General features: G+C 43.6%; 1 protein-coding gene across 1 annotated transcript in view; it reads left to right on the top strand.

Moving 5' to 3' along the window:
- LRPPRC (leucine rich pentatricopeptide repeat containing) overlaps positions 1–23455 on the top strand; it is a 253528-nt gene that overhangs the window by 13013 nt on the left and 217060 nt on the right. The window contains exons 4-11 of the mRNA XM_040351539.1: positions 812–933; positions 2518–2576; positions 4629–4715; positions 6465–6591; positions 10903–11038; positions 14072–14226; positions 19136–19241; positions 20975–21082. Coding sequence (XP_040207473.1) covers positions 812–933; positions 2518–2576; positions 4629–4715; positions 6465–6591; positions 10903–11038; positions 14072–14226; positions 19136–19241; positions 20975–21082 — 900 coding nt within the window. The remainder of the gene's footprint in view (positions 1–811; positions 934–2517; positions 2577–4628; positions 4716–6464; positions 6592–10902; positions 11039–14071; positions 14227–19135; positions 19242–20974; positions 21083–23455) is intronic.

The following is a 23455-nucleotide window of genomic DNA, read 5'->3' as shown; positions in this document are numbered from 1 at the left end:
ATCTGCGTATATCGCGCACTTTTTTGCCCGCGCTGTGTTTGAACCACTGCGCCGACATATACCGAGCGCAGTACACTCGGGTATAGTCGAGCAGGCTCGGCTCCTCTCATGGTCACGTCCTGTACGTCCTTTACGCGAGAGGAACCGAGCCTGCCCGACTATACACGAGTGTACTGCGCTCGGTATACGTCGGCGCAGTGGTTCAAACACAGTGCGGGGAGGACACCACGATGGCCGCAGAAGGACGCCGGACCGGACAAGGCCGCCGATGGACGATGGCCAAGACACCGACGAGGGGCATCCAAACTGTAAGTATTTTTTTTTTTTTTCAGGAATTTTCCCTCAAGTTCGGGGGGGGGGGGGGCTATACGCCGGGGCGCATTATAGCAAGATAAATACGGTACTCTTTAGACCCCTTTCACACTGGGGTGGTTTGCAGGTGCTATTGCGTTAAAAATGGCGCCTGCAAACCGACCTGAAACAGCGGCTGCTGTTTCTCCAGTGTGAAAGCCCGACGGCAGGACCGCTTCAAAAGACCTGCTAGCCGCCTCTTTGGAACGGTGAAGGAGCGGTGTGTTTACCACTTCTCTACCGCTCCTTCCCATCGAAAGCAACGGGAAACCGTGGCTATACCGCCGGCAATGCCCCTTTTTCTGACGATAGCAGGGGTAAAACCGCACCGCTAGCGGCCAAATACCGCCGCAATTTGATGGTAAAGTGCCGCTAAAAATGGCTTTACCACCGCACCTTCCAGTGTGAAAGGGGCCTTGGTGATATGGAATTCTGATTTTTTATTTTTTTCCTTTATTAGGTGTTGTCTTCAATGAAACCCATTACAACGTTTTACTGAAAATTTACCTTGAAAATGAACACAAATTCTCACCTACTGAATTCCTTTCTACCATGGAGAACGCCCAATTACAGCCAGATCAAGTAAGTAATGAGCATGCATCTAAAAAATTGCTCAGGATCTTTTATTTTTTTTTATTTTTACCCAGCTGAAATAATGGGCCTTTTTTCTAAAACCTAGGAGCAACTAGTCATGTTTCTTTAAAGACCTCTGGAAGATTTACCCCCCTCTTCGTGACCAATCCATTTTTTTGGGCAATATGGCACTGCGTTACTTTAACTGACAATTGTGCGGTCTTGCGACGCTGTACACAAAATTTGTAATTTTTGTTTTCCACATAGAGCTTTCTTTTGGTGGTATTTGAACACCTCCTGCCTTTTTATTTGTTGCGCTATAAACAAAAAAACACTGACAATTTAAAAGGAAATTTAATTTTTTTTTTTTTTTGCCATAAAACATATCCAATAAAAAAAATCGAACTTCTTCAGAAATTTATTCCAATATGTATTCTGCTACAAATTGTTGGTAAAGGGGGGGAAAAAAACACCTCAATAAGTGTTTATTGATTGGTTTGTAGAAAAGTTATAGGGGCAGATCCACAAAGAAATTACGCCGGCGTATCTATTGATACGCTGGCGTAATTTCAAAATTCCCGCGTCGTATCTTTGTATTGAATCCTCAAACAAGATACGATGGCATCTCTGCTAGATCCGACAGGCGTACGTCTTAGTACGCCGTCGGATCTTAGATGCAATTTTTCGGCGGCCGCTAGGTGCCGTTTCCGTCGAAATCCGCGTTGAGTATGGCGCATTTTTTTACGTCGTTTTCGTTCGGCTTTTTCCGGCGTATAGTTAAAGCTGCTATTATGAGGCGTACTCAATGTTAAGTATGGCCGTCCTTCCCGCGTACAATTTTGGATTTTTTTTAAGTCGTTTGCGTAAGTCGTTCGTGAATAGGAATTTGCGTAGAATGACATCACCGTCGTAAGCATTGGCTGGTTCCGGTTTAATTTCGAGCATGCGCACTGGGATACCCCCAGGGACGGCGCATGCGCAGTTCCAAAAAAACGTGTACGTCGGGTCACGACGTATTGACATAAAACACGCCCCCATTAGATCCATTTGAATTCCTCGTCCTTGAGCCGCGAGAGATACACTACGCCGCCGTAACTTACGGCGCGGATTCTTTGTGGATTAAAAAAATAAAGATAAGTTGCGGCGGCGTAGCCTATGTGGATCTGCCCCCTAGTGTCTACAAACTATGGGCTCTATATACTGGATTAGTAATGGCAGCGATCAGTGACTTTTATAGCGGGACTGCGATATTGCTGGTTTGGTTTGTGGAAAAGTTATAGCGTCTACAAACTATAGGCTCTATATACTGGATTTTTTTTTTTTTTTGCTATTGATGGCAGCGATCAGCGACTTATAGCGGGACATATTGGGATATTGCGGCGGACAGGCGGGCGCTAACTGACATTTTTGACACTTTGTGGGAACCAGTGAGACTAATACAGTGATCAGTGCTAAAAATATGCACTCTCACTGGACTAATTTGACTAATGTACTAATTTTTTTTTAACGATACTGAAAATCCTTTTCTTCACATAATATATGCCTCCATGTACATCGTCGGATGGTATTTTTAATCATGTGATTTCTTTTTAGAGTACATATGAAGGACTGATTGCAGCTTACTGTAATGAAGGAGATATTCAAGGAGCAAGGTGGGTTTTCAGGACCTTGTATTATAAGGGCACAAAGCCACTATTGATAAATATTTCAGGTTTGCAGGGCTTGGTTATACTATGGGGGATGCACAGGTGGGGCCCAGCTTTCATTTTTCTTTGGGATGTAAAGACTCGTTCACACCGCATGCTTAAGGGTACACAGGTGTTTGTGCATCTGTGTGCAGGCAATTCATTTCATGTCTATTGGGATGCAGTGGCTGCACGGATATGACCACTGCTCCCAATTTAACATTCACATGCGTTCCTGAATACAGACATTGTGAGTTCAGGGACATGTACCTGCACCCACATGGATGTCAGTATGGGAGTAGTGGCTGTGTCTGTGCAGACACTGTGACCAAATTGACTTGAATAGGACTGCCTGCACACGGATGCAAGCAACACCCGTGCATCCCATACAAGCAGACATGGCCCTTGCACAGTTTTACGCTTAACATATTGGCACCAAGCGCACCCAAATATGTGGCCTCTCTGCAGGCTGGTCTTGATGTGCAATAATGCAACGAGAGCGTGTGCCTTGCGTGTTCTTGGCACAGTTACTGGCGGTTAACAGGAAGCTCCTGATCATGTGACGGCCACATGACCAGTAGCCCCACCTCCCAGCATTCTAAACACCTCAAAGGGCTGGTTCCAACTTCAACGGGTTAAAGGAGACCTATAGCCAAAGCTTGTTTGGCTGTACTGCTATGGGTCACAGGAGTGCGATTCGTTTTGAACTCCTGTGACCAGTTTTCAGCAGAGAGCAGGCTGAAGTCACAGATGTCAGTCCAGGCACCGCGTCACTGCGGAAATAAAGTCTGGATCTGCCAGGTGCCTGGACCGACACCCGGCTCAGCCTCTCGGCAAGCTGCTGGGAGACTGAGTTGCCCACCCCGCCCCCTCCACAGCCCAGTGACTGAGGAGGGAGCAGAGAGCTGTGACTGACAGTCTGTGCGGCTCTCTGCTCACGGAGCTCTGAAAACCGAGCGATTGGCCATGTTCGATCGCTCGGTTCTCAGTGCTTGGGCGCCGGACCAATTTTGCATCCACTGAGGTAAGTAGGATTCTGAAAAAGAAGAAAAAATCCTTTACTTTTAAGTATGCTTGTGTGAAAAAAGCCTAAGTATCAAAGTTTTTGTGTGTGTGTGTGTGTGTGTGTGTGTCTTTTTTTTTTTTTTTTTTATGTTGCCTGCCTTTGTTTTAAAGTGGCTATACAGCCACTTATCATGTCTCTGCAATCCACTCTGTTAGATAATAACATGTGCCCCACTGTATGTGCTTTTATTAAAAAACAAAACAAAAGCTGATTTCTACCTTTTTTTATATCGGAGCGTCTCTGACAACTTGTCCAGTCTGACATTTACAGCGGGAGGGGCTGAGAACTCCCACTGATGTCAGCCGGGAGGAGTGAGCTGAGGAGTCACGTGAGTGCCAGCAGATGCTCTGTTATAAGGTTCAAAATGGCTTTTTTTTTTTTTAATAAAGGAAATGCATTGTGGCACATGTTAACTAACAGAGTGGATTGTAGAAACCTAACACTATTATTTTACCAGCTGGAGGGGAGGATTGTAGAGCAGACGGAGCTGACAGGCAGGGAGGACAAAAAAACGAGAGAGCAGGGCTGTGCATGAAGCAAACATGTAACCTGACCAGTGTCGGGGCTCAGCAGCCATGATAAACTGTGGTCAGTTTACAGAACCAGTCAGGATCAGCCAGTTATATCAGGTGATACAAGGCCAAATTACACATCACTGTTCTGTATAAAACACTTTAAAGGAACAGGATCTTTTTTTTTTGTGTTGCAAACACTTTAACCCTTAAAACATGTAGTTTTACTTGGATAGTGTCCCAAAATGTTTTTTTCCTCCATTGAATGTATTACACAGTAACATTAATCTACCGACCAACTTGTCACTTTATCTGCTTTGTAACGTTCTGCATGTCCATATATTCTCAGAATGACTGAATGCCTTAGAAATTGTTTGCATGCGTATACTGTCGGTCTTTGCAGTAAAAATATTAACTGATAATGCCTGTCTTGGTTTAAAGCAAAATTCTGGGTTTCATGAAGAGCACCAATCTCGCAATCACAGAGTCCGTTTTCAGCTCTCTGATCAGAGGACATGCAAGATCTGGGTAAGTAAATGAAATATGTGCTGAAAGAAATGTAGACTTCTATCGGTGGCCTGTCTTTATAAATGTGCTTAAAGCGGAGTTCCACCCTGAAAAAAATCTTTCCACCAAAAATGAAAAAAAATTAAAATGTTTTACTTGCCCTAAATAGCTGTTGCTATGCGGAAGTCCCGAATCTGCCTCTTCATCCTCCGCGGTGGATTTTCTTCCTCCTCCTACACTCGGTTTCTTCTTGTAAATGGGGCGCGCTGCATTCTGGGAACTGTGTGTATCCCAGAAAGCAGCCGGCCCATTCACAAAGCGCAGCGCTGCTCGCACATGCGCAGTAGGAAACGGGCAGTGAAGCCGCAGGGCTTCACTGCCTGTTTCCCTTGCTGTGGATGGCGGCGCCTGGAGCTGCCAGGATCGGCCTCGGCGGGGGCTGACATCGCTGGCGACTAGGACAGGTAAGTGTCCTTATTAAAAGTCAGCAGCTTCAGTGTTGGCAGCTGCTGACTTTTTTAATTTATTTTTTATTTTTATTTTTTTACCGGACCTCCGCTTTAAAGCAGAGTTCCGCCGAACAAATCATTTTTTTTTAAGTCAGCAGCTACAAATATAATATTAGGACACTTGCCTGTCCTGGACGCCCACGATGTCGGCACCCAAAGCCGATTTGTCTCTCGGCTCTCAGGTGGAGGTGCCACCATCTTCAGTAAGGGAATCAGGAAGTGAAGCCTTGTGGCCGTTTCAGTAATCTTCTCAGGAGCATTCATGTTCCAAACAGTTGCTTGGCTTTTCGGAGGAGTTAAGCAAATCGAAAAAAAGGCTTAATGGGTGCATATGAAAGTCTGGAGAAGTGGGTATTCCTAGGCAGACTACATTTGCATATAGACCGCTCTAGGTATTGCCTACATTCTCTGCATGAAAGTAACAATCTTTTCAATAGCAGCTCCCCCTAGCCTTCCCCATAAACACTTGCCACGCTTGATCCGGCTCTGTGCCCATCTGCTGCAGCTCTTCTCCCCACCTCCTGTATTCACTGAAGACTCAGCCAGCGATGGAAGACATTGGCTCCAGCTTCTGTCAGTCAAATTCATTGTGGAGAAAGCTGGGGCGGGACCAAGCCACGCTGTGTTAGGCTGGTAGATTAATTTTTTTCTGATTTGTCTGCCACATTATCACAGTCCCGCTATAAGTTGCTGAACGTTGCCATTACTAAAAAAAAATATCCCATAGTTTGTAGACGTTATACTTTTTGTGCAAACCAATCAATAAATATATATATTTTTTTTTTAACAAAAAATGTTGCAGAATATATATTGGCCTAAATTTCGTTTTTTTTTTTTTTTATTGTGAATGTTTTATAGCAGGAAGTAAAAAATATATATATTTGTCACTTTTTTTTGTATATAGTGCAAAAAATAAAAAATGCAGAGGTGTTCAAATACCACCAAAAGAAAGCTCTATTTGTGGGGGGTGGGAAAGGAAATCTTATTTGGGTACAGCGTCGCACAACTACGCGACATGCAATTGTCAGTTAAAGTAACGCAGTAGTGACTCGTGCACATAGCCGAGGGGGGGAGGGGTATTGAGCAAGGAGAAATCACATTTAGTGCTTTGGATTGAGGCAAGTACACACTATGGAAAGGTGTTAAAGTTGTAAGCCTTTGCAATAAAATTAACGATTTGATATATATTTTTTTAGACTCCAATGCTGTAGTTTTGTTGCTTCATTCCTGTATTATTCTGCCTGTGCTTGTTGTCTTGCAGAGATATGGAAAGTGCCAAGAACATCCTGTCTGTCATGGAAGGAGCAGGGTTAGTCCCTGGAAGAGGAGCATATGAGGCATTGCTTTGTGCATATGCTGAAAAAGGAGATATTGAAAGCATCAAGCAGGTGGGTTGCTTATTGGGATGTGAAGTTGTTTAACAATCATCTGCTGAAAAGTGAGCATTTTTCTGTGTTCAGCCTCGTACACACGAGCAGTTTTCCCGTCAGGAAATCAGCCTGGAGTCCCGGTGGGGGGGGGAAAATGGAGAACCCGGCTCTCTCTTTTCCCGTTGGGATTCCCGGCAGAGTGTTTCTGCCGAGAAAACAGGTCGTCTGTATGCGGTGGAAAAACCATGCATGCTCAATAACACTTTGTCGCATGCGTGGTAGCATATAAGGTTAGTGTGGGGTGTAACAAGATGGCGGCGACGGCATCGAATGTGACGAGACCCCGGCTCGTCATAGTCGATGACATCACCACGTTCTTGCCATTCAAAAGAACAACGGTTCTTTTGAGTGGTCGTCTGTATACACGGCTTTGCAAGGCAAGCTTGCCAGGAATCCCGTCAGGAAAACCAATGGTTTTTTTTTCCTGACAGGATTCCCGGCCGTGTGTACAGAGCTTTAGAATGCTTTATTCTGTAAAGTAGACCTATACTAAGATTTTAGCATAAATCAATATTTTATGACTTTGATGGACACCTAGACTAATAGCAGTGGAGAAATTCTTTAGTTTCTCAGTGCTGCTTGCTTGGTATTTAGGTGCATTAACCCCACTGAGGGGGGAGATCGGCTAGTACAAGCTCTGATCCTTCAGTTGGGATGACGAGATCAAGTGGTCCTTCACACAAAGGGCTAACGCCTAAATTGCGACACTGTTGTTGTGCCCTTTAACAGCAAAGTGACCGCGTTTCCTTATAGGCTCTCCCCTGCCAAGGTAAACTCTGATGCTTGCTCCTTCTCCACCTACCTGTTCCATCAGAGCATGTGCTCTATGGCTGTAAGGCAGGGATCTTCTCAGTAAGAGGAAGCATGTGTCCTCTCCTCTGTGTTATGTGGACGAGCAGTGATGTCATATGCTGGGTCAGCTATGACTGTGAAGATTTATAAAAAATAAAATAAAATGGTGAACATATAATTGCAAAACAATCAAGAAATCCTCAAAACGCCACAAACAAGTCACAATAAATGAGTAAAATCAAATAAATAAATAAGTGAAAATCGTACACGAAGGTACAAAAAAAGTATGATTGTGTTTCCCAGAGGGGCTCCAGAAGAAACATGTGGGGCAGGCAAACAGAAAGCTCCTCAAGGCGTTCAGTGGAAATAAAGGTAAGGGGGGCTGCTTACCAAAAGATATTGGCTTTCAAATTAAATGCCAAGTAGCGCCTTAGGGACTGTATCCCAGACAAATCCACACTGGTTGTAATGCTCCTGGGTGCCCTCAACTCCTCTGTTCCACTTGCGGTATCAGGCGATATGCGTGATATGAAAAACTCAGTGCAGTATGTATGGCAACGTCAAACGTATGACGAAACGCGTTGGTGGATACCAGATCTGATGTCACCACGCATAACGTTGACGGCTGGAAGGATCGTGTTGCTGAGATTCTGGCCTTTGCTGCTACTATTCAGACATGCATGGTTTTTAATCTTCAACAATGTGAGTGTTATCTATGTTTTTTAATAGTTATAATTACGTACTACACTATGAGTTTTTCATATGGGGCATACCGCAAGTGGAACTGAGCATTTGAGGGCACCCAGGGTCGTTGCAACCAGTGTGGATTTGTCTGGGATACAGTCCCTAAGGGGCGCTACTTGGCTTTTAATTTATTTGAAAGCCAGCATCTTTTGGTAAGCAGCCACCTTTACCTTCCACTGGATGCCTTATGGAGCTTTTTGTCTGCCTGTACCTCCAGTTTCTTCCGGAGCCACTCTGGGAAACACTGTCTCACTTTTTTTTTTTCTTGCACCTTCATGGACTTTTTTTCCCTATTTATTTGTTTTCACGTATATATTTTCACTTGTGCATGGTGTTTTGAGGATTTTCTTGATTGTTTTGCAATTATTAGATGTTCACTACTTTTTTTGATAAGTGCTGCACTTTGTTTTGTACCATTGTGTTTTGTGTTTTTTTTTTTTTTTTTATATATCTATTGACCCGTGTCAGCAGTTCAGGCTGTACACACGATCAGATTTTCCAACGGGAGTTGTGCGACAGGCTGCTGATGGAAAATCCGACTGTTTGTACGCTTCATCGGACAATTGTTGTCGGATTTTCTACCAACAAATGTGGGATAGCATGCTTTAAAATTTTACGGAAACAAATGTGTGTTGTCTGATTATCCGTTCGTGTGTTCGCAACTCCTTCGGGCAAAAATCCAAAGTACGCATCATTCACCCCTAGGAATTCGGAGGAGCCACGAGGTAATAGGCTGCCCAAAAATCCAGCAGCTCCTCTGGGGCTAGTGCTACACTAGTAAGTGCGGTGGAGCACGTCTGTGTAATTCAGAATACATTATTTCAATTCTGCAGTGACTGTCTTTAACCACTTAATCCCCGGACCATATTGCTGGTCAAAGACCAGAGCACTTTTTGCGATTCGGCACTGCGTCGCTTTAACAGACAATTGCCCGGTCGTGTGACGTGGCTCCCAAACAAAATTGGCGTCCTTTTTTCCCCACAAATAGAGCTTTCTTTTGGTGGTATTTGATCACCTCTGCGGTTTTTATTTTTTGCGCTATAAACAAAAATAGAGCGACAATTTTGAAAAAAATGCAATATTTTTTGCTATAATAAATATCCCCCAAAAACGTATCTAAAAAAATTTTTTCCCTCAGTTTAGGCCGATACGTATTCGTTTACCTATTTTTGGTAAAAAAAATCGCAATAAGCGTTTATCGATTGGTTTGCGCAAAATTTATAGCGTTTCCAAAATAGGGGATAGTTTTATTGCATTTTTATTAATTTTTTTTTTAATACTAATGGCGGCGATCAGCGATTATTTTTTTTCGTGACTGCGACATTATGGCGGACACTTCGGACAATTTTGACACATTTTTGGGACCATTGTCATTTTCACAGCAAAAAATGCATTTAAATTGCATTGTTTATTGTGAAAATGACAGTTGCAGTTTGGGAGTTAACCACAGGGGGCGCTGTAGGAGTTGGGGTTCACCTAGTGTGTGTTGACAACTGTAGGGTGTGGCTGTAGGACTGACATCATCAATCGAGTCTCCCTTATATAAGGGATCATGCGATCGATGCAGCGCCATAGTGAAGCACGGGGAAGCCGTGTTTACATACGGCTCTCCCCGTTCTTCAGCTCCGGGGAGTGATCGCGACGGAGCGGCTATAAACGAATAGCCGCCCCGTCGTCCCGATCGCTCCCCGAGGGAATCCGACCACCGCATGTAGCGGGGGGGGGGGGTCCCGATCGGACCCACGTCTAGGCAGGCACGTACAGGTACGTTGATGTGCCTGTCCGTGCCATTCTACCGACGTATATCTACATGAGGCGGTCGGGAAGTGGTTAATCAAAAGTCCTACGCTTTGTCAGGAAAATCAGATCGTGTGTACCAGGCTTTAGACATATGTTTTATTTTGTGTAGCACAGATTTTTTACAGGTTTTCATGTGATCGTGAAGGTTACCCAGGGTGGACTCCTGGAGCTGGGAGGATTGATATGTATTCCTTGTTGGAGAGGGGGAACAGTGGCTATCAGGAGACACCCTCTCCGTTCCGACATTTAGAAATATCATCATCTAAGCAGCACTTCAGCCCCATTTCTCCCAACAATTACAAGGATGGGCTGAAAAAATGGCAGTTGATGATAATCTGAGTTTTAATAAAAATTCTGATTTCTGGGTCTTTACCCCTCTTTAATCACCTGCCGGCCGCTTCTAGTAAGCATCCTGCAAGCAGGCGGCAGGTACAGACTTGGCAACATACATATAAGTTTCCAGCTTGCTTATAGGTTTCGACGTGGCATGAATTGAACAGCAGATTTCAGCCAATGAGTTTAGCTGAAACTTGTAGGACTGTAACATTTTGGTTTAAATTTATGAAGATATATATATTTTTTTATGTGTTTTTATATAATATAAAGTAAAAAATATAGTTGTTTTCAAAATGTTTGGTCTTTTTTCGTTTTTATATAATAAAAATAAATAAAAAGCCCAGTGGTGATCATATACTACCAAAAGAAGGCTCCATTTGTTTTAAAAATATAGATTTCATTTGGGTACAGTGTTGCATGACCATGCAATTGCCAGTTAAAGTAGAACAGTGCTGAATAACAATAAATGATCTGGTTATAAAGGGGGTAAAACCTTCTGGAGATCAAATGGTTAAGATGCAGAAATATACATTAGTAACAAAATTTCTAACTGTGCGGTTTGTTCTGAAGGTGTAACTGCTTGTTTTCTCTTATTAGACTCTGGATGACTGTAAAGTGACCCTGACAGACCGGACCTTCCTAAACATGATCTATTGTCTGGCAAAGACCGGTCACTCTCAGTTTGTGCCAGATATCTTTGAACAGATGAAGACTTGCACAGGACTTTTACAAGGTAATAAAGGACCAATTAAATCTATAATGCATGGCGCTATATATATATATATATATATATATATATATATATATATATATATATATATATATATATATATATGTGTGTGTGTGTGTGTGTGTGTGTGTGTGTGTGTGTGTGTGTGTGTGTGTGTGTGTGTGTGTGTGTGTGTGTGTGTGTATGCGTGTCAACTAGATCTGGTTTGTTGTTCACTCCTCCTCCTTTTGTTCATCAGTTGTGGTCACTCCCTTAATCCGGGGGGAGGGGGGGGGGGCGAGCTAACTTTTTTTTTAAAATAAAACCGCCCCCCCCCCTCCCCCAAAAAAACATGTCTTGAAAATTGCTGTGCAAATTTTATAGGGTCTCTGCTTAAAAAAAAATATTTTCCGGTGTTCAAAGTAATTTTTCTTGCAAAATGATGAGGTTTACATATAGGAGAGAAGTGCCAGAATTGGCCTGGGTGCCAAGTGGTTAATTTGCAGGGCTTTCCTATCACTTCCCGTTTGGCTATGGGACCCTCTTCCTTGTTCTATCCAAAATAGGGAAAAAAAAGGTTTTGCCTATAGTTTTGCTTTAAAGCTAAAAAAAAAAAAAATCCTACAGATTTAGTCGCATCACTCCTTTTATAATGAAGAATGTCCCATTAGGCAGCTGGATGAATCTTTACTGCAGGGATGCCGGTCCTCTTATTTATTTTGGACATTCGGTGTTGCAATGGTTAAGGGCCCTTTCACACGTGCGGACCGTATGTCCGCATTTTCATTCGTCCATTTGCGGATGAAAACGGGACATACATGGGTCCCTATGTGATTACGGGTGTCAGCGGATGAACATCCGCTGACACCCGTAATTTGTCCGCCTCCACAAAGATCCGCATTTGCAGACGGAAGAAATCCTATTTTCTTCCGTCTATCGGATCGGATGAACACGGACATACGGTCCGTGTTCGTCCGATCCCCCATAGGGGAGAGCGGAGAAAACACAGGGCAGTCTCTGCACAGTGTGCGGGGACCGCCCTGTCGGCTGCTAGCTCAGCGGGGATTTTACGGAGGATCCCCGCTGAGTTTGGCGGACACACGGAGCGGATCATTACTGATCCGCTCCGTGTGAAAGGACCCTAATGGTTTTAGGTCTTCAGTCACAACAGCTGAGAAGAAGAATAAATTCAATACCTTCGCCATCCTTTGTAACCAGATTCCCTTCATCATTCTGTATGGGGCCAATATGGTCTGTCCTCCCTCTTTAAAGGGGTTGTAAAGGTACAATTTTTTTTTTACCTTAGTGCAGTCCTCCTTCACTTACCTCATCCTTCCATTTTTCTTTTAAATGTCCTTATTTCTTCTGAGAAATCCTCACTTCCTGTTCTGTCTGTAACTACACACAGTAATGCAAGGCTTTCTCCCTGGTGTGGAGTGTTGTGCTTGCCCCCTCTCTTGGACTACAGGAGAGTCAGGACACTCTCTACGTTGCAGATAGAGAAAGGAGCTGTGTGTTAGTGGGCGTCCTGACTCTCCTGTAGTCCAAGAGGGAGCGAGCACGACACTCCACACCAGGGAGAAAGCTTAGAGTTACTGTGTGGAGTTACAGAGAGAACAGGAAGTGAGGATTTCTCAGAAGAAATAAGGACATTTAAAAGAAAAATCAAAAGAATGAGGCAAGTGAAGGAGCACTGCACTAAGGTGAAAGAAGCTATTTAGGAAAAAAAAAATTGTACCTTTTACAACCCCTTTAAGTATATAAATTGTAAAAGGATTGTTTTTTACTCTCCTCCGCTATGTGCCTTTTCGTGTTCTATCTTGGACGCCCTGATTGCACCCTTGCATTTCTTTTTGCATACTTTGTAAACTTAACTTGGAATGCTGATGATGACCCCTTAGCCTTATATTTTTTTAAAGGCCTTCTCCTTTTGCTTTTATATGCATTTTTACGTTGGAGTTAAGCCACCCAGGACTTTTATTAGCTCTTTTTTAAATGTATTTCACATTGGGATGCACTGGCTAATACCCTTATTTAAAGCGGGAGTTCACCCAATGATGTTTTCTTTTATCTCTTCCCCATGGATGCTCGTTTTGTCTAGGGGAATCGGCTAGTTGTTTTAAAATATGATCCGTACTTACCGTTTTCGAGATGCATCTTCTCCGTCGCTTCCGGGTATGGGTCTTCGGGAGCGGCGTTCCTTCTTGATTGACAGTCTTCCGAGAGGCTTCCAACGGTCGCATTCATCGCGTCACTAGTAGCCGAAAGAAGCCGAACGTCGGTGCGGCTTTATACTGCGCCGGCGTTCGGCTTCTTTCGGAAAATTGTGACGCGATGGATGCGACCGTCGGAAGCCTCTCGGAAGACTGTCAATCAACATAGGAACGCCCAGTCCCGCAGCCCATACCCGTAAGCGGCGGAGAAGATGCATCTCGTAAACGGTAAGTACGGATCATATTTTAAAACAACTAGCCGATTCCCCTAGACAAAACGAGCATCCATCTAGGGGGAAAAAGTCTTGTGTACGGGTGAACCCCCGCTTTAATGAGCTGTTAAAGCACACCCATTTTTCCTCTGTGTTCTTTGTTCCTAGGATTTTATCCCATTTAATATCATCTAGCAAGGAGCGTCGTTTATGGAAGTTGTCTCTTTTGAAATTCGTTGTCTTTGTATTCCCCTTATATTTCCTACTTGTGTGATTTATACTAAAATTAATTGACCTGTGATGGTTGTTTCCTAAATTACCACATCTGTGATCAGGTCCGTATTGTTAGTAATCAGTAGGTCCGGTAACGCGCTTTTTTTTGTTGGCGCATTTTCCTCTGTTGTAGGAATCTGCAACAAAGTTTCTTAGAATCCCTGCAATGTACATTGATCACATGGGAGAATGTGTGTTTTTTGTTGAGGGGAGGGGGGGGGGGGAAGTGGAGTTACCCTTTAGGACAAGATAGTAAAACCTGCATTCTAATTGTGTTAATAGAGGTTAGCTAATATATATTTGTGTGTGTGTATGTATATATTATCTTGTGTAATATTTTTTTTCTTCTTATCCTACAGAAGTGATAAATCTGTGTTACAAGTTACTGACACAAGGCTATGGAGATATCGCTCTAGATGTAGCAAAGAAGTTTATTCCCACCCAACAGTCAGAATTAAGTTTCGCAAGTCAGCCGGGCAGCTTCTTTATACGTCACTGCATCCTTTTAAACCTGGTATGATCCCTTCCACGTTACATATTCTAAGTTGGGAGTTGGTAAAATGTATGGAAGTAAATTTTGCAGAATAGCGTTAAAGCGGAAGTCCAGGCTATTCCTAACTATTCTTAAACTGCTCCCACCCCCTTCTAAATCCTATTCTAACTAACCTGTGAAAGGAACATGCTTGTACTTCCCTTTCCTGAGGTTGCTCCGGTTTGGTCACATGATCTCCCCAGCAGCCAGTTTCAGTGGAGAGGAGAGATCGCCGACAACGACTGCAATGCTTGTGCGGGAAGTCACCCATAGGCTTACTATGGGGCATCCATTGTTGGCTGAAACTCAAGTACACTGAAGGATGCTGGGAGCCAATCTTGTGACCAGACTGGAATGCCCCAGGATAGGTAAGTATAAACATCTTCCTTTTATTAAGGGTACTTGGATAGCATCGCCAATTTACCCAGAGCGTCACATACTTATTGTACATGCACATCAGTCCCTGCCCTCAAAGGGGTTGTAAAGGTTTGATTTTTTTTTTTTAAATAACAAACATGTTATACTTACCTGCTCTGTGCAAAGGGATCCTTCTTCTGGGGTGCCCCATCAGAGCTCTTGGCTTTTCCCCTTCATTGGATGCCCCGCGAAGAGCCGCTTTCCATGGGGGCACCCGTGCAGGTGCGCTCCCGAGTCTCGCTGCTGCGTCCATTGACAGACAGCAGGACTCGGAATTGCCTCCTGCTTTCGTGTCACTGGATTTGATTGACTACAGCGAGAGCCGATCGCTCCTACTGCTATCAATCTATCCAATGAGGACAGAGACAGCAGCTGGGCTCGTGACCGTTGCTGGAATGGACGGTTTAGGTAAGAAAATGGGGGGGGGAATCTGGGGGCAGCTTCAGCAAAGAATGTTTTTTAGTTTAATGCATAGAATGCATTAAGCTGAAAAACCATGAGACTTTACGACCCCTTCAAGGAGCTTACAATCTAAGGTCCCTAACTCACATTCTTTCATACACATACTAGGGGCAATTTTATACAGGAGCCTATTAACCTACCAGCAGGTCTTTGGAGTGTGGGAGGAAACCAGAGGAAACCTGCACAGGAGAACATGCAAACTCCAAGCAGGAAGTTCCATGGTTGGAATTCGTACCGATGACTTTAATGCTGCTTGGCAGAAATGCTAAACACTTAACCACTGTGCTGGTAGTTGGAATACAATTTAGAATCGGGGGGTGAGAACAGGTTTAATCTTAAGGATAGAAAGCTTTATTTCTCCTATTAGGATCCATGCACTCTAGCATTTTTATTTTAAGCTAAAAAAAAATTCTGGCAAAATTGCTGGATAAAAAACACTGGTAATTGCTTTTTGTTGTAGCATTTTAGGAGCTTTTAAGAGCATAGCGGTTTTGCCGTAAAAGGGGGGGGGGGGGGGAGAAACACCATTAGTAGCGTTTTTAGGAGCGTTTCTGCTGGGAAAATGCTTTTTTGTCTGCTTCTTGACGCTGAAGCTCAAAACATTTTAATGGCCTAATTTAGCGTGCATGGACACATAGGATAACACTATTTGGCTTTTAGGAACAGAAAAAATGCGCATGGAGCCTAAGTATTTTCTTTCTCTTTATTTTATGGACATGGTCAAGTTTTGATCCCATAGTTGGATCATTTTCCTAGCCAGGTTGGAAACTGGCAGAATATAGGTCATGCTGTGGAGCTGAAAGACTCAGATTACTGCTCCACCCACCACCACCAATCAGATAGTTATTGGACATGCAGGGGTTTGAGAGCCAGGTTGGGGCCCTTAAAGTGTTGGTTCACCTTTATAGAAAAATGATGACCTGCCATGCTACTCTGAAGCTCTCCATTCAGTTGGCGCGAATGGCAAACGCACGTCAGTGTGTAGAATACAGGAGATATTTCAGACTGAATTGCAGTGCATGGCTCTAGGAAGAATGAACGATTTTTAATGCTGAACTCCAGACAAACCATTAATTACACAGATGTAATGTATATAATCACCTGCCGGACATCTTGTATTTTTGCCCATCCAGTTCTACAACATGGCACAGCTCCTTCTGGGATGCTGCAGATATTCTGACAAGCCAAAATATTAAAGTGTTACTAAACCCACAACAGTAAAATCAGTCTGTATATGCAGTAAAGCATGCTTGTTATATTCACTGTGGAACCTAAGGGGTTAACCCTCCACATTTTGTAAAAAGGCTATTTGACTCGGTTGTCTTTGATCCTTCCCTTCCCTTGTCCTCAAGCCATCCCCTGATAGTACACGGAGCCTTTGGGACACTCTGCACATGCTCAGTTTGATGTGTATTGCTAGAGGTTTTTTTTTCTTCGGAGGGTGCATGTGATCAGCACAGGGCCAGTCAGCCCTGTCCACACAGAGGGTCAGCGGTCATGCAGCCTCATAAAAATAAAAACTCCTCCTACAAGCTTTAACCAGACACTGATGGAAGTCACAAGACTGCTATAAACTGCTGAAGAGAAAAGGTATTCAGCTGTTTATATTTAATAAACTAATTGCATTTCCTGGGTTCAGCAACCCTTTAAATATAAGCTGAGAGATTGTCACAACAAGCATTAAAGTTACTACCGGCCTCATGTGGCTCACAAGCCACTCGATGTTTCGCTGATTATGTTATGTTATAAGGTCTTCTAATGAATATTTTAAGCTATCATCTGTGCTGTGTCCCCCCCCCTTTTTTTTATACACATTTTATTTTCTAAAGCAAATATTTTATTATTCTAGGAGAAATAGTGCTCCATCCTTGGTCTTAGTTGGAGGAATAGTGCTCCTCCTTGGTTTTAGTTGGAGGAATAGTGCTCCATCCTTGGTCTTAGTTGGAGGAATAGTGCTCCATCCTTGGTCTTAGTTGGAGGAATAGTGCTCCATCCTTGGTCTTAGTTGGAGGAATAGTGCTCCATCCTTGGTCTTAGTTGGAGGAATAGTGCTCAATCCTTGGTCTTAGTTGGAGGAATAGTGCTCCATCCTTGGTCTTAGTTGGAGGAATAGTGCTCCATCCTTGGTCTTAGTTGGAGGAATAGTGGTCCATCCTTGGTCTTAGTTGGAGGAATAGTGCTCCATCCTTGGTCTTAGTTGGAGGAATAGTGCCCCATCCTTGGTATTAGTTGGAGGAATAGTGCTCCATCCTTGGTCTTAGTTGGAGGAATAGTGCTCCATCCTTGGTCTTAGTTGGAGGAATAGTGCTCCATCCTGGGTCTTAGTTGGAGGAATAGTGCTCCATCCTTGGTCTTAGTTGGAGAAATAGTGCTCCATCCTTGGTCTTAGTTGGAGGAATAGTGCTCCTCCTTGGTTTTAGTTGGAGGAATAGTGCTCCATCCTTGGTCTTAGTTGGAGGAATAGTGCTCCATCCTTGGTCTTAGTTGGAGGAATAGTGCTCCATCCTTGGTCTTAGTTGGAGGAATAGTGCTCCTCCTTGGTTTTAGTTGGAGGAATAGTGCTCCATCCTTGGTCTTAGTTGGAGGAATAGTGCTCCATCCTTGGTCTTAGTTGGAGGAATAGTGCTCCATCCTGGGTCTTAGTTGGAGGAATAGTGCTCCATCCTGGGTCTTAGTTGGAGGAATAGTGCTCCATCCTTGGTCTTGGTTGGAGGAATAGTGCTCCATCCTTGGTCTTGGTTGGAGGAATAGTGCTCCACCCTTGGTCCATCATTGGTATTAGTTGGAGGAATTGTGCTCCATCCTTGGTATCAGTGAGAGATGGTTACCCATTGGTGTAAGTGTGTAGTGTCCAGTGGTAGCTGGTGGGAAAATAGTTCAAAGGGGACTGGATAAGTATCTGTCCCTTGAGCCACATTTTGCTGACCACTGCAATAGATATTGACCAATTAAGGATTTTGAATGGCATCCAATTTGTATTTGACCTAATAATCCAGCTATCCGTTCAGTATTAGCATGGCTCCCAGCTGTCCATTTTTAACCAAATCTCCTATGAACATCTTTCCTCGTTGGTGGTTCTTCCTTTTTGGTCTGATATGTAGCTGTCTTTTAAAATCTTGCATTATTTAATTGCTAAGTGTTATACTACACTAAACCTTCCATTCTACCTTTTTAAGTCATTGTAAATATTATTTTAAAATCCAGTAAAAAGCAAAAGTAGTGGTTGAAAAAGCAGCTTTAGATTTAAAGTATAATTCCAGGCTAAACCGAATTACTCTTAAACCCCCCCCCCCCCCCCCCCAACACCTATGCTGACTGTGTAAAAAGTATGTATATATCTTCCTATATTAATGACCCTTTAGTCTGGTCATTTGACCTCGCTCCCCTATGTCAGCCAGGGGCGGCTGCGGGGAAGAGGAGGGAGCACCGATAATGTATGAGCCATGGGAGCCTATTGGTGATATCACCGCATCCGCTTGGAAGAAAACCATCGTGCCTTCAGGAAGAAGCTTAAGACCTATCTCTTATGAAGACATAGGCAGACACTGGCTGCAAAAGCACTTGAGGTGATTTAGTTTGCATTTGTAGCGCTAAATAAGTTACTCATTCATTCGCTGCCATTGTTGAGTGCTCTCTACGCTCTCCTGCAGCTGCCGCTGGCTGGCACAGGGGAACAGGATCACGTGGATGGGGTGGGCTGAGAATAGGTAAGTAAATCTTTTTTTTTTACACAGGTTAGTCCGCATAGGTGTTAGGAGTGGAGGAGCATTTTTAAGATTTGTCTGATTTAACATGGAATTCTACATTTGCATAACAATTCTTCATGATCCACATACCTGGCAGTCTGGGGGTGGGTGGCAGGCGTTTACCTTTGTCTGCATACTTTGTGGTATAAAGCGTTGGATAGACAGCATTGGTTAATTATTGACAATAGCTTCCCTTCCCATATGTTGGTTTTGGTGCACTTATAAAAGTGATTTGTATTGATGTTTTATTTTATTTATAATTTTAGCCTGCCAGCACTATAAAGACATATGCACCCAAATTGGAAGAATCCAAGTTGCACTGCTCACCCTTGCAGTTTGCTTTATATTGTGCTCTGGAAAATGATAATAAAGGTAACTATTATTTTTTGGGTTTTGGGTGGTTTGGGCTGTGTGAGGCGAGTGTGGAACAAGCTCATAGCAACCAATAAAAGTCTCTCGTTCTCCTATTGTTCATTAAGGGACAGGACACAGCATTTCGTTGGGTTATGTGTCATCTGTGTTGGAGAGTAATCAGAGTTGGTTTCTGCCAGTTGACTGTACCAATGGCATGCTGACAAAGCAGTTTATGGCCAGGTTTAGGGCACCCAACTGTGTAGATGAATCGGGCAGATCATTATCCATGTTTCTGGTCTAAAGCAGGGGTGTTGAGCTATCATCGCGGGCCACATCAGCATTATGGTTGCCCTCAAATGGCCAGTTGTATCTGTATGACTATATGAATTTACCCAGGGCTTTTTTTTCTCTGAGAATAGGTGCATGAACTCAGCCCCCCCCCAGTCGAAACGCATCGGACAGTGGGTGTGGCCAAATTTCACAGATTGGGAGGATCTTTTTTTTTTTTTTTTTTTAAGTTTTTTGTTTGGTTTTACATAATAACACATAGACTGTATACAAAATAATATTTAAGAAAACAGGAGACAATATTCAGACCAGTATTTTACACAGACCTGCACCAGGTCAATAGTATATAAAAGTTTCACAGTATATGAATATCAGAATGTACACCAGTCCGCACATCGAATCATTTGAAAACGGGTAGTAAACATTTTTTTCCCCCTTTTCTTCTCACTCCTCCACTCCCCTTAAACCTCTGCAAGGAACATTAACCAATAGCCCTAGTTTATCAAAGAAAACAAATGAAAAATAAGAGAAAAAACAAGAACAAAAGGAAAACTAGAAACGTATAGGAAGTGTAACTGTAATCATTACCTGGTCCCAGAGCCCTGGGAATGTGTAATATCCAATCAAGTCGCCCGGCCCACTACGATCACCTATCTCACTGCAGGAGCTATACAACTACCAGTTTTATCATTTCTATCGGACTCTCCACCAGTTTAACTCGACTCTTAGCCTTGTAGTAATCTGTCCTAGATTGGGAGGATCTTATAGGGCCAATAAATACCAGTAGTGCACTGTGTACATGGTGCAGGGTTCAGGGGTGCGATGTGGTGCGGGGTTCGGGGGTGTGCTGCGGACGTGGTTCAGGGGTGCGCTGCAGACGTGGTGCAGGGTTCAGGGGTGCGCTGCGGACATGGTGCAGGGTTCAGGGAGTGTGCTGCGTACATGGTGCAGGGTTCAGGGGTACGCTGCAGACGTGGTGCAGAGGTGTTATATGTGCAGAGCACAGGATTCAGGGGTGTACTATGCACAGTCTGCAGGATTCAGCTCTTTCACGTTCTGTGCACATCTCACTTCCACTCCTCCTTGGCTCTGATCTCTGCACACATCTCCCTCACAGCCCCCATTTCTTTTGTGCTCATCATGAAATCCTTATCTTGGAGTCCATTTGGGGACGCAGGACCCATCCCTCTGTTTTATAATCTTTCTTTTAGTACTGCTTCACTACAATACTGAGGCCATGCATCCTGGGATGGCCTACGGGTTTTTTGTTTTGCCAGTGTCTGATCCTCTTGTAGGCAGCAGTAAAACTGAAAGGTGACAAACTTCTCAATGTCCCACAATGGACTCCTAAGAAAAGGATTTTATAGTGAGTGAGCTGCTTTACTTGTGTAATTTTATTGTGTGTTTCATAGCCGTGTTGAGTTTTGCTTAAACATTTAATATTTTTTTTTATATATTTTTAGATTTGGCACTTGACCTTATAAGAACCTTAAAAGAAGAAGGCTTACCTGTAAGACCGCACTACTGTTGGCCTCTGCTGGCTTCCTTCCAAAATGAGAAAAATGTACAAGGTAAGTCGCCACATCCCGTGACTGTAGGTGACTAGAGTCTGTCAGCTTCTCACCTGTGTTGGGTGATATTGAAGTTTCTTGCATGCGTAAAAGAAGTATAGACTCTGTGTAGTTAAAGGGGAGGGATTCATTACAGTACAGTACACAGTACAGTACAGTACACAGTACAGTATTGAAACCGATCAGATGCATACTTCCGTTGCTTATTTGCGAACACCTACGCTAAATATTTATTACAAATGATGCTTCAATTCTATTACTTATGAGTAGGGGCCTGTGTTATGGGCTTCATAAGATACATCTTTGTTAATGAAATCTAACCCTATTGAGTACCTATCTCTGGTCTTGGGGAGTATTTCATATGCTTGCATTATTGTACAATATGGACCAATATGGGTTGGATAAGTTTAACCTTTTTTCATTAGACATAAGCAAATTTCTTTTTTGGCCTTATGTCCCCTCACCTTATGCACTTTCAGGCGAATTTAGTAGGTTGAACAGCCTGGTTTTGCTGAGTGGCCACGCTTTAGGTGTTAACTGCTCGTTTTTGTCTAGAAGAGAACTGGGATATACTTGCCTAATCCTCCCAGTACAGGACCAGTCCGGCACCCCTGTGCTCCCACGGTTTTAAGTTGTGGACTGTTCCTGACGACATCAAGCCCAGAGCAGGCTCCATAGAGCAGGAACAGTCCACCACTGCACTGTGGGGGAGTGCCGTTTTCCGTTTTCTCCTATGAAGGATCAGAGGAGTATAAGCTTTCTCCTCGCCCCTAGACAAAATGAGCAGTTGACCCATGTAGTGCGTACACAGCCCCACTGCATGGGAAAACTTTTTTGCCCAAAGTTTTAAGGGCTTTAAGGAGCAGAACTACTACATTTTAATATTAACCACTTTTCTGACTTACCCAGATTGACTGCTACAGGGCGGCTCTCCTGTGTAGAATCACATATAGAGATATAGCTAGATGGAGACATGGCTAGATGGAGACATGGCTAGATGGAGACATGGCTAGATGGAGTCATGGCTAGATGGAGTCATGGCTAGATGGAGTCATGGCTAGATGGAGTCATGGCTAGATGGAGTCATGGCTAGATGGAGTCATGGCTAGATGGAGTCATGGCTAGATGGAGTCATGGCTAGATGGAGTCATGGCTAGATGGAGTCATGGCTAGATGGAGACCTGGCTAGATGGAGACCTGGCTAGATGGAGACCTGGCTAGATGGAGACCTGGCTAGATGGAGACCTGGCTAGATGGAGACCTGGCTAGATGGAGACCTGGCTAGATGGAGACCTGGCTAGATGGAGACCTGGCTAGATGGAGACCTGGCTAGATGGAGACCTGGCTAGATGGAGACCTGGCTAGATGGAGACCTGGCTAGATGGAGACCTGGCTAGATGGAGACCTGGCTAGATGGAGACCTGGCTAGATGGAGACCTGGCTAGATGGAGACCTGGCTAGATGGAGACCTGGCTAGATGGAGACCTGGCTAGATGGAGACCTGGCTAGATGGAGACCTGGCTAGATGGAGACCTGGCTAGATGGAGACCTGGCTAGATGGAGACCTGGCTAGATGGAGACCTGGCTAGATAGAGAGAGAGATGTATACACTGCAGGGGGCGCACTCACGCCACTTCTGCTGTGATTATTTACAGCAGGAGCTGATCTGTGGGTGCCAGGCACTGGATGTCTGCCGGCACCTGACAATCATCGGGCAGAGACTCAGAACTCAATCAATGTTTTCCCCTAGTAAAAGCAGCACATACAGTATACAAAAACACTGGTTGGGCACACAGTTAACCCTTTGATCGCCCTAGATGTTTAACCCCCTTCCCAGCCAGTGTCATTGGTACATATGTTTAGTACTGATTACTGTATTGGTGTCACTGGTTCTCGCAGAGTATCAAGTGTCAAATTGTCCGCCGCAGTATCGCAGTCCCGCATTAGGCCCTGATCGCTGCCATTATTAGTATATCAAAAAAAATAACAAAAATTGCAGTATGTATATACCATAGTTTTTAGACACTATACATTTTTTTTTTTTTTTGCAAACCAATCAATTATATATACACTTATTGGGATTGTTTATTGCATATTGGTCTAAAGTTTATAAAGACATTAGATTTTTATATATATTTTTTTTTTTATATTGGATATATTTTATAATGAAAAGTCTGATCATTGAAGGAGAGATAAATTTCCAGCACAGCTAGAGAACTGACCACGGTGCGCTCTCATGCCTCATGTGGTCGGTTTTTAGTAGAAAAGTAGAGGGACTGGCAGGAACACCAGGGATTTCACACAAAAGCAATACAAAGAGAACAGGATACATTTTTATTCAGTACATGGTACAGCAGGCAAATATCAGGATTA

The sequence above is a fragment of the Rana temporaria genome, chromosome 4, assembly GCF_905171775.1.
Source record: "Rana temporaria chromosome 4, aRanTem1.1, whole genome shotgun sequence".
NCBI classification, from domain to species: Eukaryota; Metazoa; Chordata; class Amphibia; order Anura; family Ranidae; genus Rana; species Rana temporaria.
Note: the sequence above shows the minus strand (reverse complement) of the source record. Positions and strands in the feature narration are given on the sequence as shown.